The sequence below is a fragment of the Cyprinodon tularosa genome, unplaced genomic scaffold (genome assembly GCF_016077235.1).
Source record: "Cyprinodon tularosa strain WSP-4 unplaced genomic scaffold, ASM1607723v1 ctg466, whole genome shotgun sequence".
NCBI classification, from domain to species: Eukaryota; Metazoa; Chordata; class Actinopteri; order Cyprinodontiformes; family Cyprinodontidae; genus Cyprinodon; species Cyprinodon tularosa.
In genome coordinates, this window is record NW_024039192.1 from 104212 (window position 1) to 123715 (window position 19504).

At 37.1% G+C, this 19504-nt stretch overlaps 3 protein-coding genes across 3 annotated transcripts; 1 reads left to right on the forward strand and 2 right to left on the reverse strand.

The window, feature by feature from the left end:
- The first annotated feature begins 229 nt into the window (after nucleotides 1-229).
- LOC119794022 (hepatitis A virus cellular receptor 1-like) lies at nucleotides 230-5771 on the forward strand. Its single transcript, XM_038301354.1, has 7 exons — nucleotides 230-294; nucleotides 2275-2464; nucleotides 4392-4531; nucleotides 4613-4684; nucleotides 4981-5054; nucleotides 5224-5332; nucleotides 5416-5771. Exons 1-7 carry the CDS (start codon nucleotides 246-248, stop codon nucleotides 5490-5492), a joined length of 711 nt encoding a protein of 236 aa, XP_038157282.1. The 5' UTR covers nucleotides 230-245; the 3' UTR covers nucleotides 5493-5771.
- Nucleotides 5772-10722: 4951 nt separating this feature from the next.
- Nucleotides 10723-12338, reverse strand: LOC119794023 (claudin-4-like). Its single transcript, XM_038301356.1, has one exon. The coding sequence runs from the start codon at nucleotides 11882-11884 to the stop codon at nucleotides 10907-10909; it is 978 nt and encodes a 325-aa protein (XP_038157284.1). The 5' UTR covers nucleotides 11885-12338; the 3' UTR covers nucleotides 10723-10906.
- Nucleotides 12339-17648: 5310 nt separating this feature from the next.
- On the reverse strand, nucleotides 17649-19059 carry LOC119794020 (claudin-4-like). The gene has a single exon (XM_038301352.1). It carries the CDS (start codon nucleotides 18963-18965, stop codon nucleotides 18336-18338), a length of 630 nt encoding a protein of 209 aa, XP_038157280.1. The 5' UTR covers nucleotides 18966-19059; the 3' UTR covers nucleotides 17649-18335.
- Between the last annotated feature and the right edge of the window lie 445 nt (nucleotides 19060-19504).

A 19504-nucleotide genomic window follows, 5' to 3' on the forward strand; every position in this document is an offset into this window, starting at 1 on the left:
TACAACAGTGAATGCACCCCATAGTACCATCAGCCTTAGTTTAGACCAGGTGATGTAAATATTTTCTCAAGCATGTGTCATGAGGATTTTGATATGTTGGGTTATTGGACTCTGAGCCCATTTGGTAATAGCAGTCTGGATCTATATATAACCACCTAAATGGAAAAGGGAAGTTAGAAAGTTGAGTCATCTGTCTGCCTCGTGTTTTGTCCATCTCTCTGTCCTTCTGCTGGACTCATAACAACATGATGCTGCTGCTCCTTCACAGCCTGGCCTCGGTCTGCATTCGCTCAGGTGAGTCCTTACCCAAAGAACATCATAATTAGGGTCAAGGGCCTTTGATGGCTCTTTAGGTAAGTGGTATTAATAGGATTTATTTTTATTAAATATGTGCAAATGCCATTATTAACTGAAACAGTAAACTTTTGTCTTTTTATTCATAAAAATGCTGAAATATGAGAAAGGCAGGTTCTTGGATTCCCTGCTTTCATGTAATGCACTTTTTTTTAAAAACAAGATTAAACAATTGATGAGGACACACAGAGTGACTAGAGCCTTAATATTAAGCTGTGGTTCAGAGGAAGCCTTCAGGAAGTGATTTTGATAAAAAGTTTCTCAGTTTTTGAATGATTTCTTATTTAAAGATTACAATACGATACATTTCCCTTTATTTTGTCTTTTTGGGTCCTGCCATAGCTAAGCAAGGGAGCCTAAAATGTCACGTCCCATGCATTGTTTGGGGGCAATTATTATTCTACACTTCTGAACCTCACTCTTTATTTCTATAGAAACTTTATGCTTCTTCTATCCTGATGAATGCAACCAGAACCATAGGCTGCACCCTAAGAATTTAGGTATCAGAACATCCAGCTTGATCTTGAGGTGGCTGCTATTATTTTTATTGGCATTTTCAAATGATCACCAATGGTGGAAGAAGTACTCAACTGTAGTACTTAATTAAAAGTATTGATACTCATAGTCAAAACTACAAGTAACAGTTATTTAGTCAATAATCTACTCAAGTACTTAATTTTCAAAATACTTAAGTATTCAAAAGTACATACATTTAAAAGTACTTACAGTAAGGGTAAAAAAAGTATAAATTTCTGTATAATTTTCAGAGTAATTTAAAGAACCTTGTAACTTTCAGAGACCACCTGAAATATTGCTGGTACAAGAATAGATATTTTTAGAAATATTAGTATGAAATGCAGGCCAAAAAAGGTTAAAAAAAAATCAGAGGTAGCTTGGCAAACACCAAGAATAATTAGATACCTTTCCTGACTCAAATACTTAAGATTGTACTTAATTCCTTGACTCAAACTACAGTAGATGCTAAAGATAATGAATCGTGAGGTAAGTACTATAATTGTGTTGGACACATTATCTTCTAAAGATACAAGATTATTTTAAGACAATCATCAGGTACTCAAAACTATAAAGTCTAGTTTTGAAAATACTAACAGTAGCAGTTGTAAAGCAATGCAAGGCTGAGAAAGAGATACATTTCAGAGAAGTAAACTTAGCAGCCCAAATAGACCCACTAAAGTAGAAGAAATCCGATAGAAAATGGATTAATATGAGGCAGATAGATTGGATAATTTAGAGGAAAGAGGAAGATAATTAATGGAAGTTTAAATGTCTAAATTATATTTTTTTGGTAAATAGAATGGACAGATAAAAAATGATGAAAGGGATTAAAAGTTGCATCTCAGACAATCTTAAAATTTAAAAAAAGATGCTTTTTTTTAACTAAACAACACCTCACTAATGATACCTCAAGTCAAAACAAATTCTACATTTGATTAATCACCTGCAAAAACTGCATTTTATGAGGACAATACATTTGAGATCTAATGTTTGGTCTTTGTACATCATGGACCATCAATTGACCTCTTATTTATATTTCTTTCTTTCTTTCTTACTTTCCCTCTCCTTCCTCTCTCTCTTTCTTTTTTTGCTTTTTTCCTTCCCTCAATGGTAAGGACTTTCAAAATAAGGGAAACAATACTCTACAAAATAAAAACCTCCCTTTCCAATACAAATTCTGCTGTTAAACACAATGGATTACTTCTGTTTCCAATATAGTATAGTTTTGTGACCCAAAGAGGTCACAAAACAAGCTTTTGTTGTTGTTTTTTTTTAAACAGAGCACAATCATTCAGAACCTAAGATGGTCAAGTACTCTAAGAACCCAAATGTATCACTCTAAAGCACAGAAAATTGTAATTCATCTTAACATTCTGCTCATATATCTTTCTGTTTCTGTATCAGTATCAGCAGTTGCCACAGAAACAGTGCTGGGTGTGGCTGGACAGGTGGTGGAGCTGCCATGTCGTTTGGAGGAGGCGAGGCAGAGGGGAGTGGAGGTGTGCTGGGGAAGGGGAAAGCCATCGTTGTTTACCTGCCACAATACCATAATAAACTTCGCAGGAGAGCAGGTGAAGTTCCAACAATCCCACAGGTAGGTCCCCAGCTATAGATATGTTTTTACAAACATATCTACAGGTGCTGGTCATAAAATTAGAATATCATGAAAAAGTAGATTGATTTCAGTAATTCCATTTTAAAAGTGAAACTTGTATATTATATTCATACATTACATACAAACTCATATATTTCAGATGTTTATTTTGTTTAATTTTGATGATTACAAATGACAACAAATGAAAATCCCAAATTCATCATATCAGAAAATTAGAATATTACTGAAGACCAATAAAAACAAAGGATTTATAGAAATGTTGGCCAACTGAAAAGTATGAACATGAAAAGTATGAGCATGTACAGCACTCAGTATTTAGTTGGGCCTCCTTTGGCCTGTATTACTGCAGCAATGCGGCGTGGCATGGAGTCGATCAGTCTGTGGCACTGCTCAGGTGTTATGATAGCCCAGGTTGCTCTAATAGTGGCTTTTAGCTCTTCTGAATTGTTGGGTCTGGTGTATTGCATCTTCTTCTTCACAATACCCCATAGATTTTCTATGGGGTTAAGGTCAGGAGAGTTTGCTGGCCAATTAAGAACAGGGATACCATGGTCCTTCAACCAGGTACTGGTAGTTTTGGCACTGTGTGCAGGTGCCAAGTCCTGTTGGAAAATGAAATCTGCATCTCCAAAAAGTTGGTCAGCTGCAGGAAGCATGAAGTGCTCTAAAACTTCCTGGTATGTGGCTGCGTTGACCCTGGACCTCAGAAAACACAATGGACCAACACCAGCAGATGACATAGCACCCCAAACCATCACTGACTGTGGAAACTTTACACTGGACTTCAAGCAACGTGGATGAAGTGCCTCTCTTCTTTTCCTCCAGACTCTGGGACCTTGATTTCCAAAGGAAATGCAAAATTTACTTTCATCAGAGAACATGACTTTGGACCACTCACCAGCAGTCCAGTCCTGTTTCTCTTTAGCCCAGGCAAGACGCTTCTGACGCTGTCTGTGGTTCAAGAGTGGCTTGACACAAGGAATGCGACAGCAGAAACCCATGTCTTTCATACGTCTGTGTGTGGTGGTTCTTGAAGCACTCACTCCAGCTGCAGTCCACTCTTTGTGAATCTCCCCCACATTTTTGAATGGGTTTTGTTTCACAATCCTCTCCAGGGTGCGGTTATCTCTCTTGCTTGTACACTTTTTTCGACCACATCTTTTCCTTCCCTTCGCCTCTCTATTAATGTGCTTGGACACTGAGCTCTGTGAACAGCCAGCCTCTTTAGCGATGACCTTTTGTGTCTTGCCCTCCTTGTGCAAGGTGTCGATGGTCGTCTTTTGGACAACTGTCAAGTCAGCAGTCTTCCCCATGATTGTGTAGCCTATAGAACTAGACTGAAAGACCATTTAAAGGCTTTTGCAGGTGGTTTGAGTTAATTAGCTGATTAGAGTGTGGCACCAGGGGCCATCAATTTTGAACCTTTTCACAATATTCTAATTTTCTGATATGATGAATTTGAGATTTTCATTTGTTGTCATTTGTAATCATCAAAATTAAACAAAATAAACATCTGAAATATATGAGTTTGTATGTAATGTATGAATATAATATACAAGTTTCACTTTTTAAATGGAATTACTGAAATCAATCTACTTTTTCATGATATTCTAATTTTATGACCAGCACCTGTATAGCTGAAGCTTGATCACATTTAAGCATCAACCTCTCTTTGAGTTAATTCCAGAGTCTTGGCTGGAACATGATCTTGGTTCCATGCCTTTTAGATCGAACTTGGATTTTTTAAAGATGGCCACTAGTGAAGGCAAATACCCTGGAAGAGAAAGACTCAACCAAAAAAAAACCATATAGGCCCAAAAATATGGGCATCAATTCTAATCATACTGTGTATTTGGACCACACAGGGTCTTCCACATCATGAATCTGCTCCTTCTCTCCTCTGCAGGTTCTCAGTGTCCTCTTCCACCTCAGCCCTTTCCATTTCTAAGGCTCAGCTCTCAGATACTGGTTTCTATCACTGCAGGGTTCAGTTGCCTGGACTATTCAACGACCAAACATCTATCGTCCACCTCATGATCATCAACCGTATGCTCATGCGTCTAAATGTTCCCAGTTGATTTTTTTTATTCTAACGTGCTGCTGACTTCTCCTTATGCCTCCCTGCAGCTCATTCTGTGACCTCCAAACATCTGGGTCCTTATGAAGTGAAGAAGTTCAACACATCACATGCAGTAACAAGTGAGTACAAACCTGAATGTCTGTTGACAAAAAATACGCTTATAGCAAGTGAAATAAGTGATTTCATGAGGTGACAGAACAGACAGTGAGATCAAAAGTTTTCTCAGCTGCTGATCTCTCTTTATCTTAGAGTTTCCTCCTTGTTATCGGTTGATCTAGCTGGCAATTGACCAGACAAAAAAATTAGAAATAAAGCTGAAGCTGTTTCAGTCAGAATGACCCTGTCATCTCAGATCTCACATCTTTTTTTTTTATTTGTTTTATTTATTTCTTCACAAATATGAATTTTACAACAGGTTTTATCACAGAGGAAGGAGGAAGTGATGTCGCAGGAATTGTCGGCACAGAGCCAATGGTAGCTAAGGTTAAGGTAGGTCAACAGGTCGGTCAGCCCAGCACTGAAAAAAAGAATCATCATCTACCTGTACACCAGGAATATGTTTTCTGATACAGCCTATTTTTCTCATTTTTTCGTATTTATATCATTTGTGTTATTTAATAATCTGCTGCTTGTTTTATACCCTACTTTTTTCCAACAGGCTACTATACAGGAGGAACCTGAGTACCCTCTGCAGACTTTTGTTGGAAGCACTTTGAGGCTGGCCTTCATCATCTTCATCCCTCTTGTGCTGCTGGCTGCTGCTTACAGTTAGTGCAAATAATAAAAAAAAACTTTTACAAAAAATGTTTTGCTGGGTTAGATAAAACTACAACTTCTCTGTCGGTTATAGGAGTTTGGAGAGCCAATCAGAGAGAAGAGAAAGAAAGAAGGTCAGGCCATTTAGAGGAGGAGAGCAGCTCTGTTTAAACACGAAGAAAAATAAACATCAAAGATCACAATGATCCCTGATACTCATTGGAGTGTCATATAACCATTTTTTTCCTCTTTACTCTACCACAAAAATGTCACCTGTCGCGGAGTATACAAAATTAAAAAGACTGCCAGATTATTATGTTTTCATCTTAATTTTTGAAGTTATTTTATAACAGGTTTCAGACATATTTCAAGGTTCTAGGCCCGGTTTTCAGTTTCAGTCCTCTACCCAACTTTTGTTTTGTTATTTCAAAACCATCTAATTCAAAAAAACACTAATTTTTTCTTAAAATAAGTGCATTTTTTTCTTGAATTGAGGAACTAACTGAGACACTTTGCCAATGGAACACGACAATTTACACTTAAAATAAGAAAAAGAATATTGAATAGTTCTATTTCAAGTGTATATTATCTAATAAACTTATTTTAAGAGTAGAGATTCTCATTCCATTGACAAACTATCTCATTTACCTACTCAAATTAGGGGAAAATACACTTAATTTAAGACATTTTTAATTATTTCTAAATCGTTTTTGCAGTTTAAACGTGAGGTATGCATCAGTGTTGGGTCAACAAACAAGAGAAAATATGCACTTTAAAAATACAATCTGAAGAAATTCATTGATTTGTTCACATTTCTTCAAAATTTCAACAAATTTGAAACTCAGGATGTTGACTCCTTAAAATTCTGTTTGAGATCTTGTGAGGTCATACTGCACCACAAGGTGGCACCCTTTCCCTTTCAATGCCAAGTCTACAAAGACCATGAGTTATTGCATTTAGGTAAGGAAATGTTTACAGATGGAGTGTTTTTTTTAAATGTATGATTCGCCATGGAAAACTGGCCTCATAAAATTGATGTGAGAACTAATCTGATCAACAATTGCAAACCACTGGGCCCAGGTTGATACCATGTGTAGTTCCACAAGTTCTTTTGTATTTGTTGAAAGTGTGAATATTCAAAATTTGCAACAAAAAAAATCAAAGCATATTTCATTTTACTTTTTTGTATGATGTACTTTATATGTATTCATTGAGAGCAAAATGTATTGTTATGTAAAGCATTTTGGTGATTAATGCTCATCGTATATAAAATGAATCAACTCTGAACTCTTTCTTGTGATGAAATCTGCAGTTTCAGAAGTATTTAACCCCTTCACGTCAAGTATCTTTATTATAGAGCAGCCTGCAGGGATCTTATTCCCCTCCTAAAGGCTTAAGGTTTTCAATTCATGATTATCCTTTGACAAATCCCACCCAAGCTTTTCAGCACGGCTCAAATCAAGAACCATCAAAACAAGGGTGGAGCTTTCTATGGGGTTCATTGCGTTGTTGGTAAAAAAAAAAAAATGGCCATATTCTAGTCCCTTCCTCCACAATAAGTCTTTTTATCCATCCATTTTCTGTCACTCTTATCCCAAGCAGGGTTCCTGGTGCTTATCTCCAGCTGCCTACGGGTGAGAGGCGGGGGCAGCACAGAGACAAACATCCATTCACACACGGTTACACCTAAGGACAAGGACAGAGAAACCAATTAACCCAACAGTCATGTTTTTGGACAGTGGGAGGAAGTCAGAGTACCTAGAGAGAACCCACACATGCTCAGGGAGAACATGCAAACTCCATGCAGAAAGAGCGGGAATCAATCCCAGATCTTCTTGCTGCAAGGCAAGAAGATCTGGGTTTAAATACTCATTGAAATAGTATTCATGTAAAATTAGTCAGCTTATGGATTTAAACTACTTTGTTGTGATTGCTATATTGCAAACAACTTAACATTTTAGAATTTTGACAAAAAAATAAAATTGGCTGCAGGATTTGTATACTTTCAGCCTCAACCATTTCACAGCTATATCAGTGGGTTACTGTAGGAAATTTGTATGCATTTTTGCTGATGCTAGGTCAACTTGTTATCCATTATGTGTAGGTGTACTGTTTTTCTTCCCATTATGATTGGTGGCTAATGGCAAAGACATATGGCAGAGATAAAAAGGTTTAAAAAAATTTGGGTAAGAGCACACTAACCTTGACAACTTGGGCCAAGTCTAACACTTCATCTATGACTGTATGCCTAATGTCAAATGGATATTCACCCCAGAAGTCTGTTTCTCCCAGGTGTTGAACCTTGGACCTTTTAAGTGTGATTCAAACGTGATGACCACCACACTACAGATCACCCTTCTACTTAAAGACGGATACAGGAAGCAGCATGGCTAAGGTTTGATGAAACATTAAGAGAAGAAATTCCGTACAATTCTTGTAAAAAAAATATGATCTTGCAAAATGTTGTCATGTAAACATGAAAAGCTAATACTTGAGTATATAAAATATTTATGATATCAGTTTATGAAAAACAAACGTAACAAGAGGGATATTGCATGAAATGCAACAGATTAAGGACTAAACTATGTTTACTTTTAGTTACAACTAGTCTAGAGATTCCACCATTTTTAGGCATTTTACCAGAACCATGTCGAGCAGCTGAATTTGATGAAAAACACTTTACTGAAAATATCTTTAAATCAGGTGCTTTTTCTTGGTTGAATGTGTTTGCAACTTTTTCACTATGTGGACATTGGGGCCAGAATAGGGATGGTTAGACAAAGCATGCTCACTCTGGTTAAAATCATTTTTTTGGGTGGAATCTTAGCAATGATAAACCAAACAAGCCACACTGACTAACCACTTGCTCGATGGCTGGCGAAGATTCTCAGTCATCCAGGTCATAGTCATTAAAAAAAAAAAAAAACCCACTGGACTTTGTTTCCCAAGTTTGAAGACGTTTTGCTTCCCATCCAAAAAGCTTTTTCAAACTTTTTCCTGGATGGGAAGCGAAATGTTTTTACTTTTTTGGAATCACTTGCTCAATGCCATTTGATTGTACTTTTTTCTTTTTATCAAACTCAGCTGCACATTACTGTGGAACATAGTATGCCAATTAGAATTTGTAGAAATGTGTATATTGACTGTTGCTGTTGTAATCTAGCCCCCTTCTTGTTGTTGAAAACAAATACATATTCCCCTTCTTTGACTTTAAATGTTTCATCACTTATCCCTTATCGTATTTTGCATATTTTCTCTGAAGTATCCATCCCTTAGTCTGTGGATAACTTTCCAAGTCTTAGGAATGGCTGATTCAAGACAAAGTAATTGTTAATTATTGGTGAGATATACCATTTCCTCACATAGGGTGGATTAAACTTAATTGAAATACTAAATTGAGGCCTAAAACACCATACATCAAAATCAATTTTGGTTGCCACATTTTGTAGTTTTGCTTCTCCTGATAGCTGCCCTTCAGTTGTTTGTTAACTAATGAGAATTAGACATACTTTAATAATTCCAGAGGGAAATAACTTCAAACAACTTAAATATGTTTGCCATATGAAACTGGTTTGCCAATGAGACTACGGTAATATTTATTGGGGGGGGGGTAAAAAAGTGGTTTTCAGCTTTATTTACCAGAAATATGTATTGTAGATTTAATGCAGCACTAGACCCCTGAAGTCCAGAGATGGTGAAATGATTCAGATAAATCATGAGAGGTGCACATTTGGTAAGAGAGAGCAGCAAAACAAGATAAGGACTCTAATACAGCCTGGAAAACTTCTAAATGTCTTCTTAGAATTTTCCAGATTACAAATGGTTCCATAATTTTCAAAACAATCGTTTTTTCCCAAATTATATTTCCTCTCAGATTCTCTTTCTATCTCCCTTCCTTGCTTCCTTCCTTCCTTCCTTCCTATTGTCATTTATTTCTTTTTTCCTCCCTTTCCTTCTCCCTTATGTCATTCTATCTGTCTCTTTTGTTTCCTTACCTCTTTTCCTGTTGTAATACCTTCCCTCCTTCTATCCTTGTCCTATCTGCTTACTGTCCTTTCATTGTTCCTTGTGCCTCCTTTCTGTTGTTTTCTCCGATTCCCCAGTTTCTCCCTCAAGAAATTATTTCCTGCTCTCCTTCTTTGTTATCTTCCTTCCCTTTTCCCTTCTTTATTAGACTTAGACTTTTATTTTATTGAAATTTTGTTTCATCAATGCTTTGAAGCCTCTTCCCAGCAGACACAACAGCATAACAAATTTTATCCTGCAATTTAACCCTGTAATGCCAAATGTATCATATTTGATACATACGGTTTCTGAAATGTTTTGCGTCTGACACCTTTTGCATAATTTAATGGTAAAAACTACACAAAAAATAATCTTGACTTATCGCATAGTAATAAATTATTAATATCAAAAATGTGTTACTGTTTTTTCTTTTTACATATTCGTTAAAAGGCCAAATAAGGACTTCAAAACAAAAAAAAGTAATTTTCTACATTGTCTACATACAAACTTTACCTTTTTAAAACACTATTTTGAAAAAAAAAAACATGAGCGAAATGAAGAAATGCTGTATATTTTAATATTCATTCAACATTTCATTTTTCTAATCACCGTAGTTGTTTAAAGTTTATGGATCTGAGCCTATCTCCATAAAAAAGTATTCACAAAAAGCTATTTTAATGGCGTCAATGAGTTAGACATTTTGACAATTGCCATGCATGTTGCTTGTATCATGGGAATTATTTCCTTTTGAGTCATTAAAGTCAACACAACATGATTCACTGAAACTCAATGAAGAACCCTCTGTCACCTTGCTTCCTTGTTTCACAAAGCACAATTCTTTTGTGATCTCTGTCAAACCAGTTTGTCCAGAATCTCACAGCTACCAAAGAGCAACTATGTGTCTACAGAGAAAGCTTCTTTTTTTCTTCTTCTCTATTTCGTAACAATTGGCAAAAACCAAATGACAACAAGGCTTTCTCATGTTTTGTCAGTTTATTAAAAAGTAAAGTACATTTTCTCAAAGTCCTTTTTAAATAAAATAAAACTCAATCATATTCAAAATGCATTGATAAAAAAAGTATTTACATAAACCTTTGTTGGAAAGAAAAAGTTTAGCAGTAAGAAGAGCATTTTATTCCACAGATTTAAGTATATAAGTAGTCATTAAAAAAAAATCCTTCATCGCTCATTTATCAAGCTGCTATCAGTCTTTTAAATAAAAAGAGTTACTGTATATTCTTCAGGCAAAAAAATTACATTTATATCATTCAGCACATTAAACACTAAAATAAACATCTAATGAAGTGTAATATCCCACATTTACATGGCAAGTTAAAAACAAAAAATTAAACTGAGCAAGTCTTTTCATAACAAATTATACATCACATTTTTTTTTCCTGCTGGTCAGTTCAAGCACATATAAAATGTTCAAACTTCATTTGTATCCTTCACATTAAGGATGATGAACAGTACATCTTGATCCTCTATAATATAATGCAATATTTTAAACTACAACATCTAAGTAACAGCAAACTAAATGTAAACTAAAGTACTAAAGTTTCCATCTTTTAGAGCTCATATTACAGGTATGTTTTCGTTGGGTTCGCCGCCGTGTCCTCATTCTCACTGGCAGCTGATAAAGTTTCGTCCAGCTCAGCTTTTTTCAGCTGGGACTTTGTCGACGGCGTGTCGCTGTGTTCTGACTTTCTGGAATCTGGTCTTTTCATCTGAGACTTTGTGGATGGCGCCCAGGATTTCTCTGAATCCTCCCTCATGTCCTGCTCAGATTCAGCCTCATACACCTGTCTTGTGTACAGTGGAGGCTTTGCGGACCCTGCTTCCATGATTTGGGGCTCAGGGGACATGGTTCTGATGGGCTGAGCCATTGCTGTCGGTACCCGTGTGTAATGGGAGCCCGGCTTGGTCGACCCGTTGGAGGATCGGACTACCACGTAGCGGACGGAGGGGCTCTTGTCTGTGTCGTGGGCTTTGACGGGGCAAGCTGATTTGATGAACAGACCACCTCCCAGGACCAGCAGAATGGCTGCCCCCCAGCCAATGTAGAGGCATGCTCCAAGCTCTCTCTTCTGAGCATCTATGGATGCGCTGTAGAACTTATTCACCACCGAGCCGGCCGCCCATGCAGTGGGGATCAAACAGAGCAGCCCAGTGAGCACTAGCAACACCCCTGCTACTATAGCCACCTTTACCTTTGCACCACCGCCATCTCCATCCAAGAACCTGGTGCATTTTCCACCAATGAAGGCCAAGATGAGGCCGACACCACCTGTAACCACAGCGAGGATCATGAGTGCTCTGGCACCCTTGGTGTCGGAACTGAGAGCCAGTTGGGACTCGTAGGGTTTACACTGCATCTGCCCTGTGCTCTGGACCACACAGGTCATCCAGATCCCCTCCCAGACAGTCTGCGAGGTTACAATGGAGCTGCCAACAAAGGCGGTCACCCTCCACATGGGCAGTACACAGCTGGTGAAGGCCCCTATCCAGCCCAGCAGGCACAGAGCACTGGCCAGGAGCTGAATCCCCATTGAGGCCATGATGGGAAGATTTTGGAAGCTGCTGGAAAAATCCTCACAGACCTTTCAGAAGCGTCTCTCTCGATCCCTGCAATGCTTGTTTTGCCTTCGTAGTCGTTCTCACTCTGATCAGTCTTCTCTGCTTTAGTTTTCAGCCCTTAACATCTGTTGCCTCTTTGACATGCCTGCATTTCTGAGCACAGTCTCTTATGGCGTGTTAAAAATGTCTGTGGAGAGAACTTGGTCTGCTGATGGTTTCGGTCCCTCTGCTATCCACTGATGTCCTTTTCTAAAGCTCCAGGTGTGTCTCAGTTCAGCCGTACTTCATTTGTTTACAGGATATTTCCATCTCTCACTATCCCTCCCCTTTTTTGTCCCTCGGTGGAAATGTTCACCTCCCCCTCTCAAATTGTCTCTTCTGTCTTTATTCCTCCACCTGAGAGAGCTCTTTCTCTTTTGTCACCTGAGTGGCTGTGCTACTGGTTTGGTCTACATGCGACACACCTATTCTACTGGGGACAGAGAGGGAGGGAGGATGTCAGGAGGAGTGACATCATCCATTTCCACTCTCATAACATTTAGGTAGTTTTGCAATAGCTATTAGTTTTAATTCTAAATAAAGACATTTCATTATGAAATTAAGAGGAATTTGGCATGGGAGCCACTTAAGGGTTACCTTAATGTGGTAAGATGCTCTCAAAGCTTGATCCTTTACACGTAAACATTGTGATGCATATTGGAGGAGAAGCTTTTCTAATGTTTTGAGAAGCAGTGAGATGAAATGTTGGCTAGAATTACAAAACCAGTTTCACACAAGCAGCAACACTAAGGAGAAAAACCGGTTTAAAACATGCAAACACATTTCCACTCTGACATATCTACCCACACAGACAGGCAACATAAAACATTTAAATTCAAAATAAAATTACTTCTTTTCCTTTCATAATTAATGTTTTAATGATAGCAAGTGCATTTACTTCTTTTTAGATTAGTTTTTACTAGTATTTTTCCTTTGTTTCCTTTTCTCCTTCAGTGTTGCCATAGTCAACCTCTTTAGATTTTTTCCCATCCTATATAATCTGACCTCTTTCAATTTTACCAAATTTAATTAGACTGTAGTGACACAAACAGTAGTATATACAGAGAGAAATGTGGGGTGAGAATAGCACCCTGGTTGGGTACTTTGCACCAGATCTTCATATGTTATTCTAAGAAAAGCCGGAAGTGGTGACAAGGAAACGATTAATCAGATGTAGTGGAAATAAACCTTAAATAAATTCCCACATGAGAATATGTCATGATCTTATAAAGCTAACTTTTTTTTCTATGTAGAAATGAAGATCCTTGAAAAAGTAGTTTCCTCAGAATATGAACTATGATATAAAAACCTTTATTTCACACATGGCTAGAGGTTTAGTAACATGATTTCAAGCTGGTAAAAGGAGTGTTAAATACTTTATCCTTTGCTTATGAAGTATTTCTATTTTGTCCAAGTAATCCCCACATGCAAAGAAATAAAATCAGTTTTATCCTATACTTAAGTTAAATTAAAGTTGAATTTGAATGGTACAGGCAGTAAGTGTTAAAGACATGAAATACAGCAAGTAAAAAAAGCACAGATAGCCCAGAAAGCAGATGGAATCAGTCAAGATTTAGAAAGTGTTTCTGATCTGATGCATAAATAGATATGAGCTGGCTTAATAGTAACAGATAGAACAAGTTTGAGGAAAGCAAAGAGACCGACACAAGTAAGTAGGAAAATATACAAATGAAATTAGATGGATGTGCATTTCTAAATTTCCAGAAGAGCTGAATTCATAATAGGTAATGTCCTTTACACAAACTCGCTGCGCCAGACTCCAGTGCTGAAAAACGCATGTTAGGAGGAAACTAAAACTCTTGGAATGGCCTTTTTAAACACTGGATCTGTATCTAAAATCTTTTTTTTTCAAAGAACCGAATATATGAATGCCTCGTTTGACAAGTTTGTGTAAGATTGCTTCAAAATCAAAGCTGAGAAACTTGTTTAGCTAAGGGTGTAAGACGTCATTTCTAGAAAGTAAAAAAAAACTCTTATCAAAGTAATAAAATTCCAGTTTAAAGTCAGGGGTTTTCTGAGCTCTGGTAAAACCTGTTTCATGTGTCATCTATTGCTGACGTTTATGGACAATAAGCCAAGGAGGATACTAAAGAATTATAGAAGGATATGCAGGTGAAGGTAGATGATTTCCAACGATAAGAATATTTAAATATTTTAAAAAACTGTCAATTTGCAATGTTAAAATTCTAAAAAAGAATATGAAGTGAATGACTCTTTTGATACATTCAGGAAGGCCTCAATGTACAAATAATTAGGCAGGTGAATAATTACCAGCCATTGTTAGGCCAGTGTTATAAAGTAGCATGTTACAATAGGTTAAAGAGCCTCAAAATGGCCACAATAGTCAACATTACATTTAAAGATGAGCCAAAAGGGCTTTTTAATATTTTGACTCCATTGTTTCAAATGTGTTTGCTACCAAGGCAGACAACATCGCATTTACAATATGACAAATTGATTAAACCTTCTATTCATAGAATATGTATGTTATGTTCTTTCTTATGTATTTGCCTGCCTAGGGTCTACGGATGAAAACTAGCTTTGTAGCTATAATCCGGCATATTTACATTTGTTTTTATACTGATGTTCATTAATGTGCATTGTCCCTATTAAAATAAATAATAAAAAAAAAATAAATAAAAATAAATAGTCTCTATGCATTATCTGTTTTTACTCCCAGAGAGTTCCAAGTGGCTGATCTGCAGCAAAAGTGCATATTTTGGTCAACCCTTGTAACAGAGGAAGTCTGAGTACTCAGAGAGAACACATGCTTTACTCAGAGGAGATCAGGCTAATGGGAGCCTTTTCAACACTGAGCCTTCTTGCTGCAAGACAGCAGTGCTTACACCTGTATAAGTGGCTCTGTTGAAGTTCCTGGGCTGCGTCCTCCAAAGGCCAGATTTGAAGGTCATAGCGTGGCGCCGAGGTTTGGTTGGATTCCAAGACTCTTTGATATGCATCCTACAAATGTGTCCTTCCTTTTGCCTGATTTGAAGGACGGGTCCGATGTCTCCTCTCCATCCTTGGTTATCTCAGGATTCATTGCGAGACCAAGCAAGCGATCTGCTCCGTGATCGGAGGAAATGGTACTTGGTGCAGAACAGTGATGAATATTGGAAGTTCAGTTTAATATAATACAAGTATGAATGGTTTCGTGAATAGTTAATTCTGAAATGAATGAAAATAGTAGTTTCAATGGTTATTGAGTCAGATATATGGCGGGTAATGTTTGGTTTATCTAAAGTGTTTTATCTGTTACTGTCTAAATGGGTGTAGCTGTAATTTAAGGACAGATTCTAATGAATCTGCAGAGTGGGGAATATAAATCTGATAGGATTTAAATTTTTTTTATTGCTATTTTGCACAATTTGCTCAACTAAGTGTTTTCTGTTGCTATTTCGCAGATTTATTTTTTATACCGTATATATATATATATATATTGTTTAGATTGACTTATATATTTTTAACCCTTTCATAGAACAGAATAGAATAGAATAGAAAATGTCTTTATTTTTCCCACAATGGGGAAATTTACAGCAGCAAAAAGATTATTGAAAAAAATTGTCACACAAATGTGTACCTTAGAAAAATGTATAACAATAACATAATAGTGAAGAGTTAAAATATAAACAATAAAATTCTCTGCTGTAAAGTGTTTTAACAATGTAAAACTGTGAGAACATGGAGAATAAATAACCAATATGCAGCTATGGACATTTTTACAGTAATGGATATTTGAAAATAGCAGCAACATCAGAGATGTGCAAAATGACAGCAGCATTTTATTTAACTGACTAATGTTTATATCGTTACATTTGCTTTCATTTTTTCCTGCTCCTGTGGTTGGCACTGTTATTCCACTCATGACTGTAGTCTTTGTTCACTTTACAATAAAAAAAAAGAAAAGAAAAAAACAGTTTTGAAAAGTTTTTATTTTTTTCCTGCTTTGTGTGTAAACCGTCACGGTTGCTAAGCGACACAGCATTCCGCATTATGGCGTTGTGAATTCCTACCTGTTTGAATTCACAGCCAAAACTCTTCCGGTCTCTTTATTTTCAAGGACTTTGAAGAATCCAGTCCAGGTAGACCGCGCCCGTGGAAGACACAGGCTATGTGTAGTCCATCAGCCTCTGCCTCTAGGATTTACCCTGACATTCCAGAGGGGTCTGATTAGACCACTTCAGGTAGATTTCAAAAATGCAATTAACATAGTAGAGGCAAAAAATGACAGAAACTGTGAACTTTTTAATTGACAGTGACCATTTTATTAAACAAAGAGACGTCCTTAATACCACAAAAGGTTTTAAGCTGTAAATGATGTTAAATAGAGGAACAGCCTGCATTTAAACTTTTGATGGTTTCTGTTTCTTGTGATTTGAAATAAGTTTAAGAGATAGAATAGAACAGAATAGAATAGAAGAGAAAATACCTTTATTGTCACACAATGGGGAAATTCTAAATGAATTAAACGGGGATTCACCTATTAATCTATTCAGCTATTAACAATAAGAGGAAATATAGTTTTGTACCATGCAAAATTAGATATTAATGTTTTAACTTAGAGGTATAATTGCACCTAAGTGTCTTTTAAAAGTTTACACACCCCAGTTTAAGTGGCTGTGTTGAAAGACGGAATCCATTTCTGATTTATCCACTTTTAATATTACTATATTTTGTAAAATATTATAAAAGCAGGAAGGAAGGAAGGAAGGAAGGAAGGAAGGAAGGAAGGAAGGAAGGAAGGAAGGAAGGAAGGAAGGAAGGAAGGAAGGAAGGAAGGAAGGAAGGAAGGAAGGAAGGAAGGAAGGAAGTGTGATCAATACTGATGTATAGATTATCTTACCTTTGGTCATAAATAGTGAAACCCATTCATAGCTGATAGCTATGAATGGGTTTCACTATTTATGTTAGTGGATAACAGGAAGTTAAATTGGTCTCTAAGTAACCAACAACTTTAGATTTAAACAACTCAAATTTCCTTGTAAATGTCCTCTCTTGTTTTGTTTAGCATTTTAATTTTATTGCAGGTGTCCTATGCAGTGAAGGTTTAAATTATTTATACCCCATCTACAAATAGTATTAGTTTCATTTTATGAAGGAAATAATATGTAAATGGAAAAAGTAAATCCCGTTATTGTCCCAAATGAGGAAATTCAGTCTCTGCATTTGAGCAGTGTTGGATTAAGGGCCTTGCTCAGGGAGTGCAGGCTTTAGGGATCAAACAGGGTATTGCACAACCGTCTCAGCGCACGAGTGCACTGCTCTACCCCCCACCCCCACCCCTGCAAAAAAAATATAAAAATTTATATTTTATGGCAAAATTTAAATGATTATCAACAGGGGTGTTGATCATTTCTTGCATACCTGCGTGTGTTTTAACTGCTACACAACAAAGACTAAAAGTTCTAAGAGTTGGTGGATTTTTTATGTCCTTATCAGCTAATGTAGTTTGACTTAACTACATGGTTAAGTCACAGGGTAAACCTTTTTATTGTTGTTGACCTGTTTCATGTTGAAAAGGGCAAACAGACCCTTACCTCTAAATCTACTGATGGCCTCCTATTGTACTCTGTTTTTTGTTGGGGTTTTTTCTTGCATTTTACCATTTTATTTTGCTTTTAAAATCTAATAACAAACAAGAAACGGAAACAAATATATAAATAATAATAAAAAAAAAAATTCAGATGATTTTATGTAAATATGTTTATTCCAAACATTTTGTATTTCTCTTTCAGATGTTACAGTAATTGGCAAACTATCGTAATAAACTACAAGCAAACAGTTTTCATATAAACAGCTTTGTCATTTGACCTTGTTTTAGTTTAATCATGTTTCTTTAGCAGGCAGCAAACATTGTCACTCAACCTGTTTGTAGAGATTCTTTCACATTGACAAGCAAAACCAGATTAACTTAACTCTTTTTTCCTGCTATCTTTGGAGTTACTGTAAGCACTGATGACATTTGGAATGAAAAATCATCTTAACAGGTCACTGTTTTAATTATACAGAGTGAATATTTAGAAATAAAACTATACAAATCATTTAGTCCTAAAATGCAATTACATTTGAAAAGATAAGTAGAGATTGCTCTGTGTTTATGAGTTATACATTTCAGTAAAAAAAAAAAGATAAAGAAACATAAAAGCTGTGTTTTTTAATACAAACAAGATCTCAATGTGTTTATAAACTGAGGAGCAAATACCAAACATTTAACAATGTGGATCATTCTGACAGTATGAAACTACGGAATACCATAGATGATTTGCTCATTTTTGTTGCCAGAGTTTCTGTCTGGATCTCCAGATTGTTCCAGTTGCTTGAACCTGGCTCATCTTCAACAGTCTTACTGTATCTCTTCACATCTCTACTGGTCTAAACGTAGGCCTTGCTGGAATCCACAGAGCGAGCCTTGGAGTACCTAACATCATAGTTGTCTTCCTTTGGAGGGCAGGTGCTACAGAGGAGCCCACCAGCGATGAAAAGCAGTCCAGCAGTGCCCCAGCCAATGTAGAGGGAGGCCCCAAGTTCCCTCTTCTGAGCGCTGATCAGAGTTGGGTTGTAGAAATCCCGAATGATTGTGTTGGCAGTCCAGCAGACGGGGATGAGGACCAAGAGGCCTGCGACAATAAAGAAGACACCAGCGGCGATGGCCACTTTGGCCTTTCGAGCTTCCTCTGGTACGAAGTTGGTGCACTTGCCTCCCACGACGCCCAGCATGATCCCAATGGCTGCAACGAGGATGGCGAGGACAATGAGTGCTCTGGCAGCCTGCAGGTCTCCAGCCAATTCAAGCAGGGAATCATAAACCTTGCACTGCATTTGTCCTGTGCTCTGAGTCACGCAGTTCATCCACAAACCTTCCCATATGACCTGAGAGGTGACGATGTTAGCGCCGATGAACGCCGTGACTCTCCAGGTTGGGAGGCCACAGATGATGATGGCCCCCAAGAAGCCGATTATGCCTAAAGCCATACCCAGGATCTGTCTTCCACCGGCCACCATGTTGAAGCTGTTGTTGTCTTTACAAATCAAGTAGTTTCGTCTTGCGCGCTGGAGAAATGTGTCTGTCGCAAACTGGGTGGGTAGTGGCTTTGGTTGCTGGTTTTAATGAGACAAGAGGTCAGAGGAGGAGTTTGTGTTGACTTTGAGCTGAAACTGGTTTGTGAACATTCTCACTAAACCTGATCTTCACAACATCAATAAACAGCAGAGTTTCGGAGCGTCAGTGAAAGACAATGGCAGAACAGCTCAGAAGACACAAAACAAGACACTTTTAGTGCAATGCTGTGTTAGTTTTGCTCATTAAATTTTATTTTAAATATTTGATAACATTCTAAAAAAATGCAATAATTACAAAGTTGAAACTTTGGCATTACAAGCTAAGAGGGTCACTCTGTGACCAATGCAGAAACAATGCACCTGCACTACAGCAATCCTGGTTTCACTCTGAGTTTCTTTGTTATTTCTCTACATCAACTAATTTTTTATGTGTTTTTACCAAAAAGGCATGTCTTTAATACTTCTGATGAAATTACATCAAG